The sequence below is a fragment of the Podarcis tiliguerta genome (assembly GCF_965153285.1).
Source record: "Podarcis tiliguerta genome assembly, chromosome: 8".
NCBI classification, from domain to species: Eukaryota; Metazoa; Chordata; class Lepidosauria; order Squamata; family Lacertidae; genus Podarcis; species Podarcis tiliguerta.
In genome coordinates this window covers 27181541-27203901 of record NC_139541.1, presented here as the reverse complement: position 1 = coordinate 27203901, position 22361 = coordinate 27181541, and the positions used below count along the sequence as shown (strand labels likewise).

At 50.2% G+C, this 22361-nt stretch overlaps 1 protein-coding gene across 5 annotated transcripts in view; it reads left to right on the top strand.

The window, feature by feature from the left end:
• STARD8 (StAR related lipid transfer domain containing 8) overlaps positions 1–22026 on the top strand; it is a 67368-nt gene extending 45342 nt beyond the window's left edge. For 3 of the 5 annotated variants that reach the window (XM_083454573.1, XM_083454572.1, XM_083454574.1), the window contains 13 exons: positions 1462–1533; positions 4515–4596; positions 6393–6456; positions 7406–8679; positions 9667–9840; positions 11354–11513; positions 13288–13486; positions 14499–14709; positions 15731–15845; positions 17447–17671; positions 17845–18062; positions 18789–18965; positions 19975–22026. In XM_083454573.1, coding sequence (XP_083310699.1) covers positions 1462–1533; positions 4515–4596; positions 6393–6456; positions 7406–8679; positions 9667–9840; positions 11354–11513; positions 13288–13486; positions 14499–14709; positions 15731–15845; positions 17447–17671; positions 17845–18062; positions 18789–18965; positions 19975–20092 — 3089 coding nt within the window. In that variant the 3' untranslated portion in view covers positions 20093–22026. Of the gene's footprint in view, positions 1–1461; positions 1534–4514; positions 5390–5547; positions 6457–7405; positions 8680–9666; positions 9841–11353; positions 11514–13287; positions 13487–14498; positions 14710–15730; positions 15846–17446; positions 17672–17844; positions 18063–18788; positions 18966–19974 lie in introns of all 5 variants that reach the window. The other 2 variants (XM_083454576.1, XM_083454575.1) reach the window with 1 other exon arrangement.
• Positions 22027–22361: the final 335 nt, after the last annotated feature.

Sequence of the window (22361 nt, the reverse complement as noted above, 5' to 3'; positions counted from 1 at the left end):
TTTCTTCCTCCTTTCCTGCCCCCTCCCCCGTCCCTCATCCATTGCTTTGTGGAACAGCGGGAAGGAAGTTCACATTTCCATTGCTGATGTGAAGCAGAGTTCATCAGGATCCCAGGGCACGTCTAAGCAACACACCCTGTTTTCCTTGCTGCTCTGGAATGGCTGCCTGGCTTGCCTTGCAGAGATCCCAGCCTTGCCTCTCTCCAGAAGCCAGCAAGAGAGCTCTCGCCTGGGTCAGCCAGCGTCTGCATGGATCCCAAGAGGCCGTGCAGAGAGTTGATCAGGCCTGCAAAGCTTCAGCTGCTGTATCCTGGTGATCCATCCACCTTCAGGGGTGATCATGAACCTCTAGGATGCTCTGAAAGGAATGACAGAAGCTCTTTTGTGGCTCCCTTGCTGACTTCTCCCCAATGCTCTTTGTGGATAACAAATCTCTTGCTGTTTCTTGCCTTGGTGAAAATGTGTGCTATGTCTGGAGGGTGGTAGGCTAGTCCTTTGCAAAGGGATGATATCTGTGTGGTGGAATTCACTGGGTCAAGTCCTTGTTTTGCAAGTAAAAAGAGGAACTGATGGCCAAACAGTGGGGGGAAATGGGGATGGCCAACTCTGTTCCCAAGGTAGTACTCAGTTTGTACAGATATCTTCCTGGGGTGGGAGGAACAGACTCCTAGAATCATAGAATGGTAGAGTTGGAATGGATCCCAAGGATCATCTAAGCCAACCCCCTGCTTTACAGGAATCTCAGCTAAAGCATCCATGACAGAGGGTCATCCAACTTCTGCTTAAAAACCTCCAAGGAAGGAGAGTCCATCACCTCCTAAGGGGGTCCTTTTCACTGTCAAACAACTCTTACTGTCAGAAAGTTCTTCCTGATGGAATCTGCTTCCTTGTAACTTGGAGCCTTTGGTTCCATCTTCCAGGTGACAGCCCTTCAGATATTTGAAGATGGCTATCATATGTCCTCTCTCTATCCTTTTATCCAGGCCAAACATCCCCAGCTCCCTCAACTGTTCCTTATCCTTGGTACCCAAACCCTTGATCATCTTGGTTGCCCTTCTTTGCACACCTCCCAGCTTGTCAGTATCCTTCTTAAACTGTGGTGCCCAGAACTGGACACAGGGCTCCAGGTGGAGTCTGACCAAGACTACTATGACTTCCCTCAATCGAGACACTAGACTTCTGTTGAGGCAGCCTAGAATTGCCCTCACAGAGCTGTGTTTCCCACAGAGGTCTAACGATTGATTTCTGAGGGAACTCTGGGAATCGCAGTTCTGTGAAGGGAATGGGGGTGTCCTGATAACTCTCAGCACCTTGAACAAACTACAGTTCCCAGGGTGTTTTAGGGGGAAGTCACGATGGTTTAAAGTGGTATCGTAGTGTTTCAAATGTTTGGTTCCTTGTTTTTGCTGGAGACATCTGTCTGCAGCTCCTCCTCAGCTCTCTCCGTTTGCTCTCTTACAGAGGCTGAGGCTGCCAAGGCCTGTGACTGGCTGCGAGCGGCTGGCTTTCCTCAGTATGCCCAGCTCTACGAAGGTAAGAGAATCAGGACTGCATGCAATTCCTTTGGGATGAAGTGGGGAAGGGGAGGCCCAGTCTGACACCCAGACTAGTCCATCCATTAATATTCAGCCGCCACCACCACTGTGACTGTGTGGTTGGCTGGTCCACCTCTCTTACTGTGTTTACTTAAGATCCAGGTGAGGTCCCTCCTCAGATGGCTGCCAGTCTCTGCCTCCCCCCAGTAAGATACTGTATTACGGAATCACAGAATGGTAGAGTTGGGGAGGGCAAGCCTAACCTGCTTCAGTGCAGGAATCACAGCTGAAGAATCCTGGACGGATGGCCATTCATCCTCTGTATGAAAACTTCAAGTGAAGGACAGTCCTCCACCATCCAAGGGGAGTCTGTTCCACTGTTGGGACAGCTTTTCCCGTCGGAAACCTCTTCCAAAGCTGCTGCAGCCACCACATTGGTCTCCATCTGAGACTGACTGAGCCAAAGGAAGCGTCAGGCAATGTCTGCATGAGAAACGCTTTTACATGAAGTTTGGGGGAAGAAATGTAGGAAACCTCCCATTCCAGCTGTGTTTGTTTTGCTGCCCGCCAGCCTGTGGAGCATGCAGCCACTTCATTTCAGGAGGGCTCTTTCTCTCTTCTTCTCTGGGAACCACCCTAATGTCCCCCCCCCCCTTTAAACCCAGATGGGAGTTTTTAGGGGTTTGTGCCTGTCTTCCACACCCACCCAAAGGGCCAGCTGGGCTTCTCTTTTTCTCCTGCAGTGGACGTTTGGCCCCCACTGGCCCACAGAGACAGAACCTAGCAGTCCTCCTCTGAGAGGTTCCTGGTGGCCATCTGAGTTGGACTCCTGCCCCCTCCCTGACAAGACACCCTCTTGCTCACTTCCTGGCTGGTGTTGAGGAAGGTGCTTCTGTCAAAGATAGGGGATCTTGGCCATATTTTCACTGCCTCCTCAGGTATAAGGGGAGTTTTCAAGCACTTGGGGATTCTGGGCTCATGTACACTTCCTTTTATGCTGTGTTTCTAGTGTCCAATTCGTTTTTGTTGTTCTCCTGGTGCTTTCCCTGGGAAAACCCACATTTTACAGCTGAAACAGAGCAAATGGCAGTCTGTGGAAAACCCGGTTGCCGGTTACTCCAATTCAGCAGTAAAACACAGGTTTTCTCAGGGAAAGTGCTGGGACAAAAAATAAAATAAAAATGCTCAGACACAGACCTGGAACCTCCAGACCTGTGCCTAGACAGCGTGGAGGAAAAGTAAATATGCATGAGCCTTCTGATTGACAGCAAGAATCATAGAAGGGAAGACAGAGAGGTAATATGAGAGCCATCTTGAAATATCTGAAGGGCTGTCCCCCGGGAGATGGAGCAAGCTTGTTTTCTGTTGCTCCAGGGAGCAGGAGCAGAACCAATGGTTTACAGTGACAACTAAACCTCAGGAATAACTTTCTGACAGGAAGAGCTCTTCCACAGCCACTTGGATTCTTCCTGCATGCCATATACTTTACAACGCAAACCATACACAGCACAGGGTCTCCAGGCTGACTTTTGTTTCCTGTCCGCACATGGCATGGGAGAGCCAAACAAAAGCCTGAGCACTGCCTTAGCTGGAGGACAGGAGAGTTACGGGGCCAGGACAATCGGAGGAAGCCCCCAGCAGCAAAGCGCAGCCAGCCATTGTACTGGTCAAATACCTCCCCTCCCATCACGTCCACGCAAGACAAGACTGGCTGATAGTTTTTCAGGCTGCCTCTTTGTAAGGGTGGGGTGCATATGGGTCTGTTTTTGTTTGGTTTTTAGAATTGGGGAGGGGGAGGGAGAGGTCCTTAGGTGCTTGAAGGCTTCTTTTGGGATGTGTGCATTCTCCTGATGAGATCAAGCTTTGTTTTGAAAACAACAGACAACCCACAATAAACCCTTCATGTAGGAATAACAGAAAAATAGAATTTTAGACTTGGAAGGGACACTAAGGGTCATCTAATCCAAGCCCCTGCAATGGGGGAACTTGAAAACCATGAGGAAAAATCTGAGGGAAGACCTCTTGGCTGAAGAAAAACAGGACCAAGTAGGGCTTCATGGGGTCTGAGATGCCCCCATGTCACTCCCCAGCCCTCCCCAGTGGCTACTGCATGCATTTATTTCTCAATTAAATAAAAGTTGCACACCTCTTAATGGCAAATAAGCGGTTTGCAAACAAAGAATTCGTTTAAATCACACACACACACACACACACACACCCCAGCTTAAATTTGGGAGTTCATGAAGCCCCTAGTCTTCAGCACAAGTTGCTCTCTTTTTCTGACACATGTCCTTTGGCAGCATTAAGGACTAGAAACTTGTTTTGCATTACATGAAAGCTGAAATTCGCAGGGTGCTGAACGCCAGTTTCTAAGCCGGTGTGGTAAAGTAAAGGTAAAGGGACCCCTGACCATTAGGTCCAGTCGTGACCCACTCTGGGGTTGCGGCGCTCATCTCGTTTTATTGGCCGAGGGAGCCGGTGTACAGCTTCCGGGTCATGTGGCCAGCATGACTAAGCCGCTTCTGGTGAACCAGAGCAGCGCACGGAAATGCAGTTTAACTTCCCGCTGGAGGCGTACCTATTTATCTACTTGCACTTTGATGTGCTTTTGAACTGCTAGGTTGGCAGGAGCTGGGACTGAGCAACGGGAGCTCACTCCGTCGTGGGGATTCGAACCGCTGACCTTCTGATCGGCAAGTCCTAGACTCAGTGGTTTAACCCACAGCACCACCCGTGTCTCTCAGCCGGTGTGGTATGATTCCTAAATTGCAAAATGCTGCTTACAGAAAGTGAGAGCAGGCTGGTGAATTCAAGTTAGGATGCAGCCTAGAAGTGAGCACAGAGAGGGCATTTGGCAGGGCAGCAGAAATACGGGTGTCCCTTCTTCCGCCTCTGTGGACAACCGGCTTCTCCTCCAGCACCTTCAAGCAGCCGTCCATCTTCTCGATCAAACTCTTCTCTCCTCCTTCTCATCCTCAGAATCCCTCTTCCCTCTCGACATTGCCTCTGTGAAGAAGGACCACAGCTTCTTGGACCAGGATTCCCTCAAATCCCTCTGCAGGTTAAAATAAAAAAATGGTCACTGTTGCCAATGGAAGGATATGGGGAAGCACGTTGTTGTGGTCAGAGGGTGGCGTTGGAGAGGGTAGCTCAGCCAGGCCCAGGGGATGCAAAGGTCTGACCTTTCCTGGTCCTGTCAAGCAGCTGACTGTCAACTGGCTCAGTGAGGTGGGGAGGGGGATCCCAGGACCTGGCCTGTCCTCTCTGCCAAGCCCATTTGGGTCTGGGGAAATATTCTGTCCATTTGCTTGATGGGCAGACCGCTGCTTCTGGGGCTGATGAATCCAGAGCATCTTGCTGCTCAGTATACGGCTGGTTGGTTTTTTGGGGTGCCAGCTCTGACACGCTGCCATGACTGGGATAAGCCCAGAGGGTGGAGATGCTACAGGATGTGAGCTGGACTGAGCTCTGGAAGCTGACGTCACAGGTGAGGTCATGTACAGGAAACCTGGAGCCGTGGCTAAACTGAAGAGCCGTTCTGAAATGTGGCTCCCAAGTCTTCCTCTGAGCTGCCGGTGGTAAGAACGGTTTGGCAGTAGAGCAGACTCCCTCGGAAGGTGCTGGACCCTCCTTCGCTGCAGTTTTTAAGCAGAGTTTGGATGGCCATCTCTCAGGGATTCTGTAGCAGTGATTCTCGCATTGCAGGGATCACCCCTCTACAATTCTGTGAAGTTATAGCTCTGTAGAAAAATTAGGGGACGAGTCACAGGGGGAATTTGCTCCCTCAGATGCTTTTTGCCTCCTATGGCCCCCTTGTTTTGGGTCCTCCCCAAGCCTGCAGCTCCCTCCCTCTTGTGCTTCACTGGCACCATTTGGGCAACATTAGGATTCCTGTGTTAACTTTAATCCACGTAAACCAGGTTCCTTGATGAGATTATTGCCCTGCACGTAACCCCACAAATGGCTGTGCACTTTCACATTCCAAAACCTACCACAATGCTCCCCCTTTCAGTAAATTTATTATCAACTTCTCTAGCTTTTTAAAATTGCAATGGCTACTGCTGCTATTGCTACTATTTTAATCTGCCCCCTCCCCCGATTTGCTGCTGTCTTGTGTGGTTATTCTATTGTCAACGTTGTTCCGATGCTCTGGGCCTGTTTTAATTTTGACCAGGCAGCTCTTGGGCTTTGCCAAAATAAACAGCCCACCATCTCAAAATACAAATAAACCACATGTGTGCTAACCAGCTTGGGAAGTTGGGGTGGGGCTTTTCAGAGGCCTAAGGCCTGTCCCAATGCCCTTGACTGATACCTTTTAGCCTGGTAACCCCTTAGAAGGAATACATGATTTCTGCATTGCAGAGGGTTGGTTTGGATGACCCTTGGGGATCCCTTCCAACTCGCATGATTCTGCGATCACTGTGTGTCTGTGTTGGGGGCCAGGCTTTAATCCCCTTGCCAGCTGGCTCCACACTCCAGGAACTTTCTTTTAGGGGGCAGGAGGCCGGGGGGGGGGACATTTCTCTGGACTCGGGTCGCAGTTGCTGGCGTGAGATGAAAGTGACGCTCAGCCAGTCGCCGGCATGTTTGAGCAGCTGGAAGCGCCTCGCTGGGGCTGCTGAGCCACACATGTTGGTTGCTTGGTGCCCATAGCTCCCCCTCTATTGGCCTGAGCTGGCACCCCCACCCACAGCATCCCTGGAGAGAGCCGCGTGTGGTCACTTGATCCCCAGCTGTTTGCGGGACAAGTGACGGTGCCCCGAAACAAGAGCCGCTTGTTTTTAAATAGCCTGGCCGGCGGCAGCTGGGACGGGACGGCCGAGCCAGACAAAAGCCCCTCTCCTTTACTCCTTGCAGGAGACTCGTGACACTGAACTCGTGCGCCTCGATGAAGCTGGAGGTCCACTTTCAGCGGAAACAGGTAAGCCTGGGCCCTCGGAGGGGGAGGCTGGGAAGGGCCCAGAAGAATCGAACCTGGACCATGGGGAAGGAAGCTCAGGCAGACCTAGCACAGCAGAAAGCAGGTCTCAGTCAGGTTTTCTCCCTCCCTGCCACCCAAATGGATTTATTAAAGGTTTTTAAACAATACAGAACAGACCCTGTGGTTCCTGCATTGCAGGGGGTTGGACTAGATGACCCCCTGGCCCCTTCCAGCTTTTCTGACCATGCTACAGTCTAATTAGTACAGTCAGTGTGGTATAGGTATTAGAGTTGAGGACCTGGGAGAGGCTAGGGCTCAAATTCCTCACTTGGCCACAAAGCTCACAGGTTGACTTTGGGGGCCAGTCACTGCCTCTGGGCCTGGCCTTTCTCCAAGGGGTGTTGTGGGGCTCAAATGGGGAGAGAGAAGAACAACCAGTTTGTAGCAGTCAGAGTGTCAGACTAGCAGCATGGGAGACCACGCATGGTTGTGGTGTTGGGATTAAATGAAGAGGAGAACCACATGCTCCACCTTCAGCTCCTTGGAGAAAGCAATGGGTTAGAGAATTAAAATAAAATAAATCCCAGTAACTGAGGGATTAGGGATGTGGGTGGCACTGTGGGTTAAACCACAGAGCCTAGGGCTTGCTGATCAGAAGGTCGGTGGTTCGAATCCCCGTGACGGAGTGAGCTCCCTGCTCCTGCCAACTTAGCAGTTCAAAAGCACACCAGTGCAAGTAGATAAATAGGTACCACTCCAGCGGGAAGGTAAATGGCGTTTCCGTGTGCTGCTTAGTAATGCTGGCCACATGACCCGGAAGCTGTACACCAGCTCCCTCGGCCAATAAAGCAAGATGAGCGCCGCAACCCCAGAGTCGTTCGCGACTGGACCTAACGGTCAGGGGTCCCTTTACCTTTAACTGAGGGATTATTTCCTGTGCTTGCTTTAGAATGACGACTCGGGAGACGAGGACTTCTGTGCCATCAGTGATCGGTGGGCTTTCCAGAGAGACAGCCGTAGGTGGTCCCGAATCGGCTCCGACGATTTCCTCTCCCGCAGCCCGGAGGCAGCCTCCACCATGAGGAAGCTGCCCAGCCAGGAGAGCATCCTCACTGACCTGAGCGCTGAGCTGGAGGCCTCCTCTCTCCACAGCGACCCCAGCACAGGCGAGTGTCCTGCTCTCCCGGACCCGTCCTCCACCCAGGATTCTCCGACCTTGACCCTCTCCATCCCCAGCTTGGAGGACCCCTCGCCCACTGACCAGTCTCAGGACATGAGCGGGACTAGCAAGGGGGACGCCAGGAAACGCCGGACTCGGAGCTTCCTCAGGAGAATCGAGTCCCTCAGGAGGAAGGACAAGGAGAAGCTGGACTCTGCCAAAGCCCAAAAAGAGGACGGGGCAGATGCCGAGTCCTGGTGGAGCTCCTCTAAAGACCCAAGAAGCGGGGTGTCGCCTTCTTCCTGCGGCAGCAAAACGCTTCCCTCAAGAGGGCGCCGTGCCAACGGGGCCTTGGGCTCAGCTGGGGAGCAGCCCAAACATGGTAGCGTTTACCTGGAGGACTATGAGGCAGGCCGGGGCAAGGGCACCCCCTGGGATGCTGGCGGATTGGGCCACCACGACCTGTTTGAAAGGGACTATTTGGTCCACATCCCCAGAGACTACAAGCCGGGCACTTTCCCCAAGTCTCTCTCCATCGAAAGCCTGTGCCCGCTCGAGAGCGGGTGTTTTCCTGACTGGAAATCTAGAGGCCCGGCTTCAGGCCTCTCGCCAGGTGGGGTTGGGATGGGCAGCAGGACAGGCGAGGCCTTGGAGTGCAGGCTGAGGCGGCCCTCGTGCGGCTCCACAGGCAGCTGCACCAGCCTCTATGACAATGTGCCCGAGTCCAGCAGTGTCACGGACGACCTGTTTGGCCTGGACAGGGACGTCATCTACGAAAACCTGGACGAGATCCTGGAGCACGTTTGGGGGCTGCAGAGGAAGGTGGAGCTGTGGTCCGAGGCCATCCAGCTGGACCCGGAGGGCGGAAGCATCGGTGGCGGGGAGGAGACGGACTCTGGAGGGGAGCCCGCCACCCCAAACTTTGAGGAGCGCTCCGTGTCGGACATTGGCACGTCGGCCAGCGACTTTGACAGCACGGCCAACTCCCTGAACGAGGCAGAGGACCTGGGAATGAGGGAGCGGAGAGACTCCGGGGTGGGCGCCTCCCTCACCAGGCCTTGCAGGTAGGGGGGCAAGGAATTGTTGAGGTGGGTGGGACCCCCAGGGTCATCCAGACCGACCCCCTGCAACTTGGTTAGACAGGAACCAGAAGATCACACCATGCTTCTATAGGAAAACAGTGCGGCAAACTGGATGTTTTGAGGAGAGCTAGGGTAGTAGAATCCTGGAATTGTTGGGTTGGAAGGGATCCCAAGGTTCATCTAGTCCAACCCCCTGCAAGGTGGGAATTGCAGCTCAAGAATCCCTGACAGGTGGCCATCCAACCTTGCAGTCAGGATGTTGGGAGGCACTTCCTTGTATTTCCTAGAATTTGTCCCTCTATTCCTCCCTCTTCCCACCCAGCAATTGTGGATTCTACGATGCACCAGCCTTTGCCTTAACATGGCAGGGCCCTTATGGACCGGTAGCATGGGTGGGTTGCGCATCAGTTTTGAAGATGGTTCCAGGCACCCTGTGGGAAAGCAATTACAGAAGCCAGCGAGTTCTCTTTAGTCAACTAAACCCATGGCGGGAAAATGTCCCAACTCAGGTTGGAAGTTTGGTGCCCTCTAGCGAGCTGAAATGGAAATAGCACCCCTGTGAATTTTGGTACCACTTAGATGTCTGCATCTTTGTGATGGCACCCCCAAAAATATAACAGCTACAGTTTGCTATTTCTCCTTTGCTGCATCTTACCTTCAAAATCTTACCCTTTTCTTTTCATGAATTCATTTCTAAATTAGGTGTCTGCTCTTTGTGGATGGAGGATTCGACTTTTTGCCTCCTGCACACTCCTAAGTTGGACTGGGAATGACCTGTGGGGTCCCTTCCAATTCTATGATTCAAATCGTGATGCTCTATTCTGCCTTGGTCAGACCCCACCTCTAGTCCTGTGCCCCGTTCTGGGCACCACGGTTGGACCTGAGCGGAGGGTCCACTTTGAGTGGCAGGTGGCAAAGTTGCTTAAGGTTGAGATAAATCCGTGACATCTGTTCTTCCTCCCCACCCAGGAAGCTTCGCTGGCACAGCTTCCAGAACTCCCACCGACCCAGCCTGAACTCTGCTTCCTTGGAGATCAACCGCCAATCTGCCGCCCAGCTCAACCTCCTCCAAAAATGCTCCCTCCTTCGCCTCACAGCCATCATGGAGAAATACTCCGTCCCCCACAAGCAGAGCTGGTCATGGTGAGTCAGCAGAGAAATTCTGCCAAGGAATGTTGTGGTCTGAAATATCCATTAGAAAGTGGAGAAGGGAAAGGGAAAGGCAGGAGTATTTGGCCCCGGGCATAGGGGTCAGAATCAGTGGCGTAGCGTGGGTTGTCAGCACCCGGGGCAAGGCAAGTAATTTGCACCCCCTAACCCGTGGATTTGCGCCCCCTAACCCGTGGATTTGCGCCCCCTAACCCTAACCCCCAGATGTTGCGCCCGGTGCGGCAGGCCCCCCCTGCACCCCCTACGCTACGCCACTGGTCAGAATAGATGTCCCTTGGGGTACCTTCCAGGACTACAATTCTAGGATCCTGTATAGTATGTATATATCTTTAGTTGAATGGTATCCTTGGAGATACAGGATCCTAGAATTGTAGTGCTGGAAGGTACCCCAAGGGTCCAAGGATGGGACGCAGGTGGCGCTGTGGGTTAAACCACAGAGCCTAGGACTTGCCGATCAGAAGGTCGGCGGTTCGAATCCCCGCGACGGAGTGAGCTCCCATTGCTCGGTCCCTGCTCCTGCCAACCTAGCAGTTTGAAAGCACATCAAAGTGCAAGTAGATAAATAGGTACCGCTCTGGCGGGAAGGTAAACGGCGTTTTCGTGTGCTGCTCTGGTTCACCAGAAGCAGCTTAGTCCTGCTGGTCACATGACCCGGAAGCTGTACGCCGGCTCCCTCGGCCAATACAGCAAGATGAGCGCCACAACCCCAGAATCGGTCACGACTGGACCTAACGGTCAGGGGTCCCTTTACCTCCAAGGATGCTTCTTCAAGGGCATTGCCCTCATTGGACTAAATAAACTGACACACCTCTGAAGCCTCTGTTATCCATTCTCTCTCTGCCATGTGCTACAGCCTTTATTACCTGGAGCACAAGGTGGAAGGAGCAGCATCTTACTCTGGGAAATAAGGCAGGAATGTGCTAATAAAAACTGCCACCTTCCAGGGATGCTTTAGCTCTGATTCCTGCATTGCAGGAAGTTGGACCAGATGAGCTTTGAGTTGGTGCCTTCCAGCTGTAGGAACAACAAAGCAGAGAGACCTGGGGACTCCCCCCCTTCCTACTCCATCCTTCTGATGCCAAATTGCTGTATTTGTTCAGTTTAACTGTTTTAGCCATAGGGTGGGGGTTTTTTTGGGGGGGGGTGCCAGGGGAGAAGAAGAGCTGGGCCGAATCTTGTTCAGACTGGGCAGGCAGCCCCTGGAGACACACATCCCCCCCTCCTCTGCTTTCCTTTGACAGAATGGGACAGGCATTCCCAGCAAGGGCCCACAATCCCTTTATTCATTTTTCTATAGTATTTTCATTGAATTGCTCCATACAGCCCAAATAACAAAACTTAAGGCTTCGCAAAACAAAACGTGTAAAAATGAAACCGAACTGAACCAAGGTCAGCAACGGGATGCAAGAGAAAACGATAAAAGCTGGTTATCTGGATATTTGCAATTCCCTGTTGATTACTACCACCCCTTTCTTTCCTCCGGCAGGGCGGTCCCGAAGTTCATGAAGAGGAGCAAGACCCCCAACTACAGGGACAAGAGAGTCTTTGGGGTCCCACTACTCGTCCACGTCCAGAGGACTGGACAACCGCTGCCCCAGAGCATTCAGCAGGCAATGCGCTACATACGCAGCCAGTGTCTGGACCAGGTGAGGCGACCTCGGCAGGCTCAGCCAGGCGTTGCCTCGGCCACAGCCCCTCTGAAGTCTTGGGGTGCCGGCTACCTGCCCCTGTGGGGGTCTGGTCTCCTGCAGCAGCCTTCGCCAACGTATTTTCCTCTGGCTGCCTCAGACGGCAACACCCACCAGCTCCATCCGACAGGGCTGTTAGAACCATAGAATTGTAGGGCTGGAAGGGACCCCAAGGGTCATCCATTCATGCCTCCTGGAACTACAATTCCCAGAGTTCCCTGGGAAGAGGGATTGGCTGTGAAACCCCTCTGGGAAATGCAGCTCTCCCAGAATTATTATTTCTCAAAAAAATAATAATTGGGGGCAGAAGTGAGAACGCCATCCAACGATACACAGTTAAGGCCACATCTCTGGCAAGATAATGTAGTTATGGGGAGACAGAGTCTCTTTATAATGACCTGGACTTGAGGCAAGAAGGTGCAGGGGGTTGTAGACCCATTTGGATTACTTGGACATGGGTGGCACTGTGGTCTAAACCACAGAGCCTAGGACTTGCCGATCAGAAGGTTGGCGGTTCAAATCCCTGCGATGGGGTGAGCTCCCATTGCTCGGTCCCAGCTCCTGCCAACCTAGGAGTTCAAAAGCACACCAAAAAGTCCAAGTAGATAAATAGGTACCGCTCTAGCGGGAAGGCAAACGGCGTTTCCGTGTGCTGCTCTGGTTCTCCAGAAGCAGCTTAGTCATGCTGGCCACAGCTGTATGCCAGCTCCCTCAGTCAATAAAGCGAGATGAGCACCGCAACCCCAGAGTCGTCCATGACTAGACCTAACGGTCAGGGGTTCCTTTACCTTTACCTAATACTGACATACTTGATTTAGATACGGAAATTTGTTACGTTAGGTCCTAATATATCCCTTTTATTTCATGGTGTTGGCGATGATGCCTGACATGTCATAAAATTCTACTCAGTATTGATCCAGAGTAGATTCCAATGTATAGTTAGCAGAGTAAAAACTTACTCATGTTGCAGGATTCCCCAAAAATAGACCAGAGGGAATTAATATTTCATCTAGCAGAGCTTTACTGCTACTGAAGGCAAATGAGCATAATGGTCACAAATCCAATATGTTCAGGATTGGCACTGTCCATAAGAGATCCAGTTGCAGCAGACTTAACTTAAACTTACAATAACTTATAATAAGACTAAACCTTAACAGTAAGCATACTATGTACAGAACACCACACCAGAAGGAAAAGAGAAACAGAAACTGAAACCCAGAGTCCTTCTGGCCTATTATTATCGTCCGCATGACCTTGACAGAAAGAGATAAGAGAACCAGTTTAAGCCAGTTGTACTCAGCTTCTCTGAAGGAATAACCCAAACATCACGAACCTTCTGCTTGCTTCTTTCAGACAGAGAAGCTTCCAGAACCCTCTTGAATTAATTACAATAGGAAAGATCTCTACACATCAGATCAATACTTTCTGTACTAAGAAATGCAAAGTGACATGACATTCCATTTTAAAAAGCACAATTTTTAAATTGGAGGCACCACAAATCAAACCTCCACTGCAGAGTCCTGGTCTGGACGCTCTGTGAAAATGTCTGAGAATCACATAACTGTAGGACCAGAAGAGACCCCATGGGTCATCTAGCCCAACTCTGCAAAGTCAGCTTGGCCAATGTTTGGGCTCCACACAAGAGAAGCCCTCAGAGCTCTTTGGCTCAAGGGTACTTGCATTTTCCTTCATATGATCTTTCCCTCTCTCTTTCTCTGGGGTCTCCGAGCAGGTTGGCATTTTCCGTAAGTCCGGGGTCAAGTCCCGGATCCAGGCCCTGAGGCACATGAACGAAGCTTCCCCGGACCACGTGAGCTACGAGGGCCAGTCGGCCTATGACGTGGCCGACCTGCTCAAGCAGTACTTCCGTGACCTTCCAGAACCCGTCTTCACCAGGAAGCTGATGGAGACATTTCTGCAGATTTACCAGTGTGAGTGGAGGAAGGGTTCTGGTTTTGTTTTGTTTTTATGGCCTTACCGGCGGGGAAGGAATGGATGAGGGATTTGTTTAATTGTTTTATCCATACACCACCTTTGCCTCCAAAAAGCACAAGGTACATGGTTATCTTTTCTATGTTTTCAGCTTTCTGTATTTATCTGTGTAGTTTTAATTTGCGTAAGCCGCCTTGAGTCACGGTCTGGGGAAAAGAAGGGATACAAACAAACAAACAAACAAACAAACCGTAGTAGTAGTAAATAAACAATCCTTTTGGAGCATCCCAGCTTGGCAGAAGAAGGCAGAAATTGCTTTGCGTATTTTCCAGGGGGTAAATCATAAGGTTGACATCCAGCTGAGAAGACGTGGGGCTGTCTCTAGCTGGGGTGTCTGAGTAAAATAATCCCAGGTGTCAGGGGCCAGTCTGGGAGGCTGTTTTTCAAAAATATTTTGACAAAAATACAAATCCAATATTTCCCAATAAATATGCATATTTTGACTTCCCCTACCATTTTTGCCATTTCTTACATTTTAAAATTTGTAACACTGCATTTCCTTCCTTATTCCAATTATTAAGTACTCCCTCGTTTTCCTTTAGCATTAATTTTAACTGGTTTAAGTTAATCCCGCTAATGAATTTATATGTGTACAATAACATTTCAAATAATCCACAAATTTCCCCCAGTGTTTGATAAAGTTTTTCCTCCACTTGGTTCCTTATTGCTCCCGTAAGTTTTGCCATTTTGGCATAGTCCATTAGTTTAGTCTGTCACTCCTCCTTGGTTGGTACAGAATCTTCTTTCCATCTCTGAGCATAAATCTTCCCGGCTGTGGTCCAGTCTGGCAGGTTATTTGGCCCTCGATGACCAGAAACAGGACCAAGTGGGCCAAGGGAGCAAATCCAAGCACCACTGAAGGGCGTAGGTGATCTGGGTTTTGGATTTTGGAATGGGGTTTGGGATCCAGCCCTGACATCCTCCTCTTCCTCCTCTTCCTCCTCCTCCCAGTTGTGCCGAAGGACCAGCGTCTGCCGACGGTGCAGGCAGCCATTGCTCTGATGCCCGACGAGAACCGGGAGGTGCTGCAGACATTGCTCTACTTCCTGAGTGATGTGGCCTCTGCCCAGGAGAACCAGATGACAGCTGGGAACCTGGCGGTCTGCCTGGCCCCCTCTGTTTTCCACCTCAACGTCTCCAGGAAGGAGAGCACTTCTCCCAGGTAAGGCAGTGGGTACCGCAAAGCCAGGCACTGCAGAGCTCTCCTCTCTCTTGGCTCTTACCTGTGGGCACCTGGCTGCGGGCATCACCTAAGGCAGGCTCAGCAGGTTGCAGGGTTCTGTGACACCTGAGGCCAGGAGGGACACCCATAAAGGCTCTGTCTAAGAAACAAGGTCATCCTATGCAGTGGTGAGCCATGGTTCCTACATTGGAGGGGGTTGGATGGATGACCCTTGGGTGTCCCTGCAGTTCTGTGATTCTGCAAACTTTGCCCCCAGCTTCTTCCCACCCCCAGCACCTAGGCTCCCCATTGATTGTCACGCATCTAAGATGCAACGGCCTCCCTCCATGGAAGACCCCTGCTGCTGGGAATTCTGGGTGGCCCTCTTGTGGCAAACAGAAAGGCTTTGGCTGATTCGTGGCAATCGTGCAAGAGTTTCATGCGCTGAAGTTTTTTTAGAAGAAGAAGAAGAACAGTTTGGATTTGATATCCCGCCTTTCACTCCCTTTAAGGAGTCTCAAAGCGGCTAACATTCTCCTTCCCTTCCTCCCCCACAACAAACACTCTGTGAGGTGAGTGGGGCTGAGAGACTTCAAAGAAGTGTGACTGGCCCAAGGTCACCCAGCAGCTGCATGTGGAGGAGCAGAGACGCGAACCCGGTTCCCCAGATTACGAGACTACCGCTCTTAACCACTACACCACACTGGCTCTCACTTCCCCTCTTTTAAAGAAAGAGGGGAAGGTTTTTCTTCATCTTGGTCACCAGGTGGTTCAAAAACAGTACCTAAGAGGTTTTATTAAATAGGGTTGCCCTATTTCAAAAAGCGAAAATCCAGACACAAAGGTTTTTGAGCTTTTTTTGCTCAAAAAGAAGTTTTGGAGGTATTTTTTAGGAAATTCGCCAAAAATGCAACACTTCCAACATGGGTTACCTTACGCCCATGTGCTGAATTGCCAAACATTGCTCTCAAAGCTCTTTCCCCTAATCTCCTGTCTTCTCTCCCCTCCTCACCCTGGTCAGGATGATTCACAAGCGAGCCACGATGGGCAAACCCGACCACAAGGACCTGAATGAAAACCTGGCCGCCACCCAAGGCCTCTCCCACATGATCACAGACTGCAAGAAACTATTTCAGGTACTGGCCCTCGGCTCAGGCTTTGTTGTTGTTGTCATTCCAACTTCTCAATTAGCACTTTTAAGAGGGTAACCAAAATTTGCATGATAAAGACTGACAGTGCACCCGCTTATAGCGGCTGGAATGACCATCCCTCCGTTTTGGAGAAACTTAGACAGAGTCAATCTTACTATTTGACACACTAAAGTGTGGGATATTGTCCTGTCCTGTCTGGTCGGAGGGACGGACAACTAGCCAATAAGCTGAGAGTCCTTTGGGGGCCAGAGGGGGAAAAAAGGACAGTTTTGTACTTGTTTGATCTGACTTTATTTCATTCGTAAGCAAGGAGGAACATGGCCCAGGATCCCCTTTGGACCATGAACGAGTTTGGCTGTTATTGCGACCCAGGGCATTTGAATACTTAAATTGCTTTCCCTTGATATAATATTGTCCATGCTTTATAACCCTGTCTTGTTTAAGCATTATGCCTATTGCTATAAATAGTTCCTGTCTCTACTTTCCGCGCACTCACATGCCTGTGGTTCGTTTAGTTTGGCTTTATTTTGTACATGTTTCTCGTTCGGCGGTAATTGTGTATGGACTATGTTTATTGTCATCAGATCCTGTTTGAATACACTGCATTTTGCAGAATTCTGTAGGACCTGTTTTTGGAATATTAATAATAATACAGTGGTACCTCGCAAGACGAATGCCTCGCAAGACGAAAAACTCGCAAGACGAAAGAGTTTTTCGTTTTTTGAGTTGCTTCGCAAGACAGATTTCCCTATGGGCTTGCTTTGCAAGACGAAAACGTCTTGCGCCTTTTTCTTAAAACCGTCAATGCATTCCTATGGGAAACCGTCAATGCATTCCTATGGGAAACCGTGCTTCGCAAGACGAAAAATTCACAAGACGAAAAAACTCGCAGAACGAATTAATTTCGTCTTGCGAGGCACCACTGTAGTAATAGAAGTAGTAGTAGTAGTAATGCTATTTAAGAACACCAGAAGAGCCATGCTGGGTTAGGCCAGTGGCCCATCTGGCCCAGCATCCTGTTCTCACAGTGGCCAACCATATGCCTCCATGGAAAACCTGCATGCAGGATCTGAGCACAAGAGCACTCTGGAGCAACATTTACCTGGCTCCCCAAATGTCCCAGAGCTGCTGCATGATTAGATCAGCCCTCCATTCCCCTCCTTAGCTTCCTTTGACCTATATGGGACAGATTGTGAGAAGTGAGGTTACAGGGAACCAGGCAGAGGGCCTTCTCAGTAGTGGCGCCCACCCTGTGGAACACCCTCCCATCGGAAGTCAAAGAGATAAACAAATACCTGACATTCAGAAGACATCTGAAGGCAGCCCTGTTCAGGGAAGTTTTTAATGTGTGACATTTGAGTGTATTTTTGGTCTTTGTCAGAAGCTGCCCAGAGTGGCTGGGGAAACCCAGCCAGATGGGTGGAGTACAAATAAATTATTATTATTATTATTATTATTATTATTATTATTATTATTATTTTCGGACAACCATTGCTCACCCAGCATGATTTCCCAGGGGATCCCTGTTTTTGCAGGGATCCGGTCTCTGCCCGCATCTGCTAACAACCATGGCTTTGCCTTTCCAGATCCCCCAGGACGTGATGCTCCAGCTTTGCAACTCCTACTTGGCAGCGGACACCCAGCCTCTCTCCTTCTCCGAGCTGATGGGCAGGAGCCTGCAGGGGGAAGGCCGGGATTCCCGGATTGACTTGGAAGTCAGTATCCAAAGCCTGCTCAAGGAGTCCTTCGACCGCTTCAAGGGGTGGCTTGGCATGCCTGGACCCCTCAACACGGAGATCTCGTGCAAGAAGGTAAGAGGAGATGGGAGGTTTGGACTCTCCTCCATTGCAAGAGGTGGAACCTGGAGTCCTTGAGCTGAGATTCCTGCCTTGCAGAGGGTTGGGCTGGATGACCCTCAGGGTCCCTTCCAGTGCCACAACTCCGTGATTCTATAGAATGACACCTTGCCTCCCTGTCTGCTCAGGTGGGGGACGTGCACCCCCTGCGCCTGTGGAAGGTGTCCACAGAAGTAGAGGCACCCCCTCAGGCTGTGCTTCAGCGGGTGCTCCGGGAACGGCGCCTGTGGGACGAAGACCTCCTGCAGGAGAAAGTGATGGAGGCCCTGGACCACAACACAGAGGTCTACCACTACGTGACGGACAGCATGGCGCCCCACCCGCGGCGAGACTTCCTTGTCCTCCGGTGAGAGACAGGAAATATCAGTGCATCTCCCTTACCCCATCCCAGCGGCCCTACGCTAGCCAGCACTACTTACCTCTGAACATTGAGGAAATCCTCTTTTAAAGCCATCTAGGTTAGCGGACATCCGTGCCTCCTGTAGGAGCAAGTTCCATAGTTTAACAATTGCGCTGTGCAAAGAAGTTTTCCTTTTCCTTTTCTCTAGCCTGAACCTTCCAACATTCAGCTTCATTGAATGTCCATGAGTTCTAGTGTTATATGAGAGAGAGGGAGGGAAAATTTCTCTGTCCATTTCTCCATGCCACACCTACTTCTATAAACACCTATCATGTTGCCTTTCGCTTGTGTTTCTTCTAAACTGAAAAGTCCCAACCTTTCCTCTTAGGAGATTTCCTCCACCCCCTTTTTCGGTTGCTTTTTTCTGAACCTTTTCCAACTCTACAATATCCTTTTCATTTTAAAATTCATTTTCATTAAAGATGTTCTTGTAAATCTTGAATAAAAACGGATTTAAAAATTGAAAAGGATATTGCAAGTTGGAAGAGGTTCAGAAAAGAGCAACCGAAATGATCAAGGGGATGAGACAACCGGAACTGCACCCAGGATTCCAAATGCGGTTGCACCATAGATTTGTATAATGATATTGGCAGTTTCTTTTCAGTTCCTATCCTAATGATCCACAGCCTGACTGTTCCTGCTCACCCGTTTTGTTTTGTTTTTCCTTTGCAGAAAATGGCGCTCAGACTTGCCGCGAGGAGGCTGCCTCCTCGTGTCCTTATCCCTGGACCATAAGACGTTGCCCCTGGAAGGTGGGGTCCGGGCAGTGGTCCTGACCTCCCAGTACTTGATGGAGCCCTGTGGGATGGGGCGCTCCAGAGTGACCCATATCTGCCGCGCAGATCTCAGGTGAGCTGTCCAGCCAAGCCTACAGAATCATAAAATTGTAGAGTTGAAAGGGATCCCCAAGTGTGGAAGATGCCCCCTGCTAACTTGTTGCAGGAATCTCAGTTAAAGCATCCCTGGCAGATGGCCATCTGACCTCAGCTTTAAAAAATGTCCCCTGCACTTTCACTACTTGGGCTTAGGATTCTGTCTGAAGAAGAGTTTGGATTTGATATCCCGCTTTATCACTACCCAAAGGAGTCTCAAAGCGGCTAACTTTCTCCTTTCCCTTCCTCCCCCACAACAAACACTCTGTGAGGTGAGTGGGGCTGAGAGACTTCAAAGAAGTGTGACTGGCCCAAGGTCACCCAGCAGCTGCATGTGGAGGAGCGGAGACGCTAACCCGGTTCCCCAGATTACAAGACTACCGCTCTTAACCACTACACCACACTGGCTCTCATGATTATCCTAAAGATGACCCCTTAGCCTTTCTATTGACTGCTGCTCATATGGAGATAGCCAGATGTTGGGAAACCGGTGATGGGCTGAACACTGATTCTTGGTATAACAGAGTATGGTCAATAGCATTGGCTGAGAAACTAACATGCCAAGTGAGAGCGCCAAACACAATCCATGTTCCTTTTATAACATATGGCAAATGTTCATTGAATACATACATAGTTCGGACTGCAGCAGGAATCCGCCCAGCCAAATGGCATGATAAAAGTCTGCCATTTTATCAAGACAAGTTACTTGTTGTTTACTGTTGTAACAATTGTTTTCTCAAAATTTATTGTCTGTACCATGAAAATAAATAAAATCAGTTTTTGTTTGTTTTTTAACCCTCCAACGAAGGAGAGTCCTCCACCAAGTCCGTTCCACTGTCCAACAACTAAAGCCCTTGCAGATTGCCTGGGCATCTTCCTACTCCTCCGGAGACTTCGATGGAGTCTCAGCATCAATGAACAGGGAATTCCGCTTGTGCAGCGTGGAAGATGCTCCCCACTAACCTGTTACTCTTTTGTCTTTCCAGGGGACGGTCTCCAGACTGGTACAGCAAAGTTTTCGGCCGCCTCTGCGCCATGGAGCTGGCCAGGATCCGAGACTCTTTCCCGGCGCTCGACCCAAGTGGTCCAGAGACAAAGATCTGAAGGGGGCTTCTGGCGCTCTTGGACGCTCTTGGAATGTGGAGTGGCTTCGGCCTTCGCTAGAGGGGAGGAGCTTTTCCAGGTGCCTGAACACCTGTGAACTGAGCAGCCTCCGCCCCTCCTGCCCAGAAACGTCAGCTGCCCCGAGGAGCAGAAAGGTCTCCGTTCGTGACGGTGCCCTTTCCTGGTTGAGCAGCGTGCTTCATGTCTGGGAAGCCATCTTGGAGGTTCCTTCTCAAAGCCTCCAAGGGCTGTCCATCCACCCACCAACTCCCCACACCACCAATGGATCCAGCATCCAGATACCCATTTAGCTGTGATTCCTGCATTGCAGGGGGTTGGATTGGATAACCCTTGGGGTCCCTTCCAATTCTACAATTTCAGGGGAAAGGAGAAGAGCTGGGCCACAGGGGTGGAGGTGGGTGAGGAGCATCTCTACCTGCAAATCTTCTAAGGTTGTGGGCTGGCAAGGAGGTCCACCACCAGCCAAAGGAAGGCAGTCCTAGGCTAGGTGAACCCAACTGTCTGATCCAGCTAAATAAACTAGTTCTGGGTTGGAACTGATGACCCTTGAGGTCCCTTCTCTAAACTCTAGAGAAGGATGTGTGATTCTGTGACGGCAGGATTGATGGAGATGGCGTGCAGAGGGATGCCAGAGGAGGGCAAAGTTGTCTACAGGAGTCAGGGGATGACGCTGCAGGGAACAGGGAAGGTTAGTTGGCGGTCAAGTGTGTGTAGGAGGCATTGCAGGATGAACAGCCGTGTTGTAGCACCTGGGGGCAAGAGGGTATGTACGTGTGTAGGAGAGGGAGAGAGGGAGCCAGAAAAATATTACATTATTCCTATTTGCTGCCATCATTCCTGCATGGCAGGGGGTTGCGCTTAGATGACCCTCAGGGTCCTTTCCAACCCTATGATTCTTATCACATGAGTGGCACAGAACTGGAAACTAAGTCCAGGTGTTTCCACTTTTGCACGGGAGGCCTTTCACTTAACATGACAAAGAGCCCATTGGCTCAGAGAGATTTGATGCTATTCTTGGCAAAACCAAGGGCGACGGATGCAGATGAGTGTGACCAAAGCCTGGGGTCTTGTGTCCTCTGAGGACTCATATCTTGCTCTTGAATGCCAACTACATGATTCCAGTGGGGGTTGGGGGGAGGAAAAGAGACGCCACTGCATCCTCCATCAGATGGCTGTGATTCTCTGATATTTCTAAATCAATAGTTTGACATTGGCTAACCTTGGCCTGTAAGTAACCCAGTTTTTATTTTATTTTTCCGTAACCGGGGGTCCAACTGACTAGGCAGCATTCCAGCTGGAAGGCATGAAAACTTTTCCAATTTTTGTTAGAGATCTAACGGTGTCTGTTCTGTGGGTGATCAATTCAACGGCTCTTGTCAACTCTTGCACTGCGGAGAATCAGGCTAGATGACTTTTGGGGGATCCTTCCAACTCTTACAATCCTATGGTTCTATAAATCATTGGAGGTTTTTAAACTGAGATTGGATGGCCCACAGTCAGGGATCCTTTAGCTGTGATTCCTGCATCGCAGGGGGTCAGACTAGATGAAACTTGGGGGTACCTTCCAACTCTACAACCTCTGGATTCTGTGAACTCAAATAGAAATAACTGATGTAACATTTGTGGGGGTATTTTTTGTCTTACTAATACCTTGGGGGGGTGGGGCTGTTATTTCTCTAATCAATTTTTCCTCTCGCACCTATAAATATTGTACAGTTGTAATATTTAATATATAACTTGAGTGGGAGAGCATTTGGACAGAGGTGTGTGTGTTTGTATGTGTGTGCGTGTGTGAGAGAGAGGAAGAAGCGTATTTTGTATTTAAAGGTTTTTTTGTACTAAAGCCGTTGCGGGGTGTCAAGAGGAGAAAGGAAACTTCCTGTCTCTGTGTAATAAATAAAGTACTAACCTGGTCACTGGCTGCTGATGAATATGATTATTACAACACCTAAAAGACAGCGTTAAAAACAAAATTACAGGAATAAGGCGGGTCCTACAAATATAAACCTCAAATGTCGAACACCAGGGTGAAGCCATGTGTCTTTAGCATCCGCTAGAAGCTGTTCAATGTAGGCACGCCTCTGTAGGGAAGGATTTCAACAGCTTATGGGCCACCACAGAGAAGGCCCTTTCCCACCCCTCACCCTGCCAAGATGTAATCTCAGAGCCTTCGTCTATAATCTTTGAGAATTCTAGGAGGAAAGGTCCCTGAGGACTGGAAGTGGGCCAGTGTTGTCCCCATCTTCAA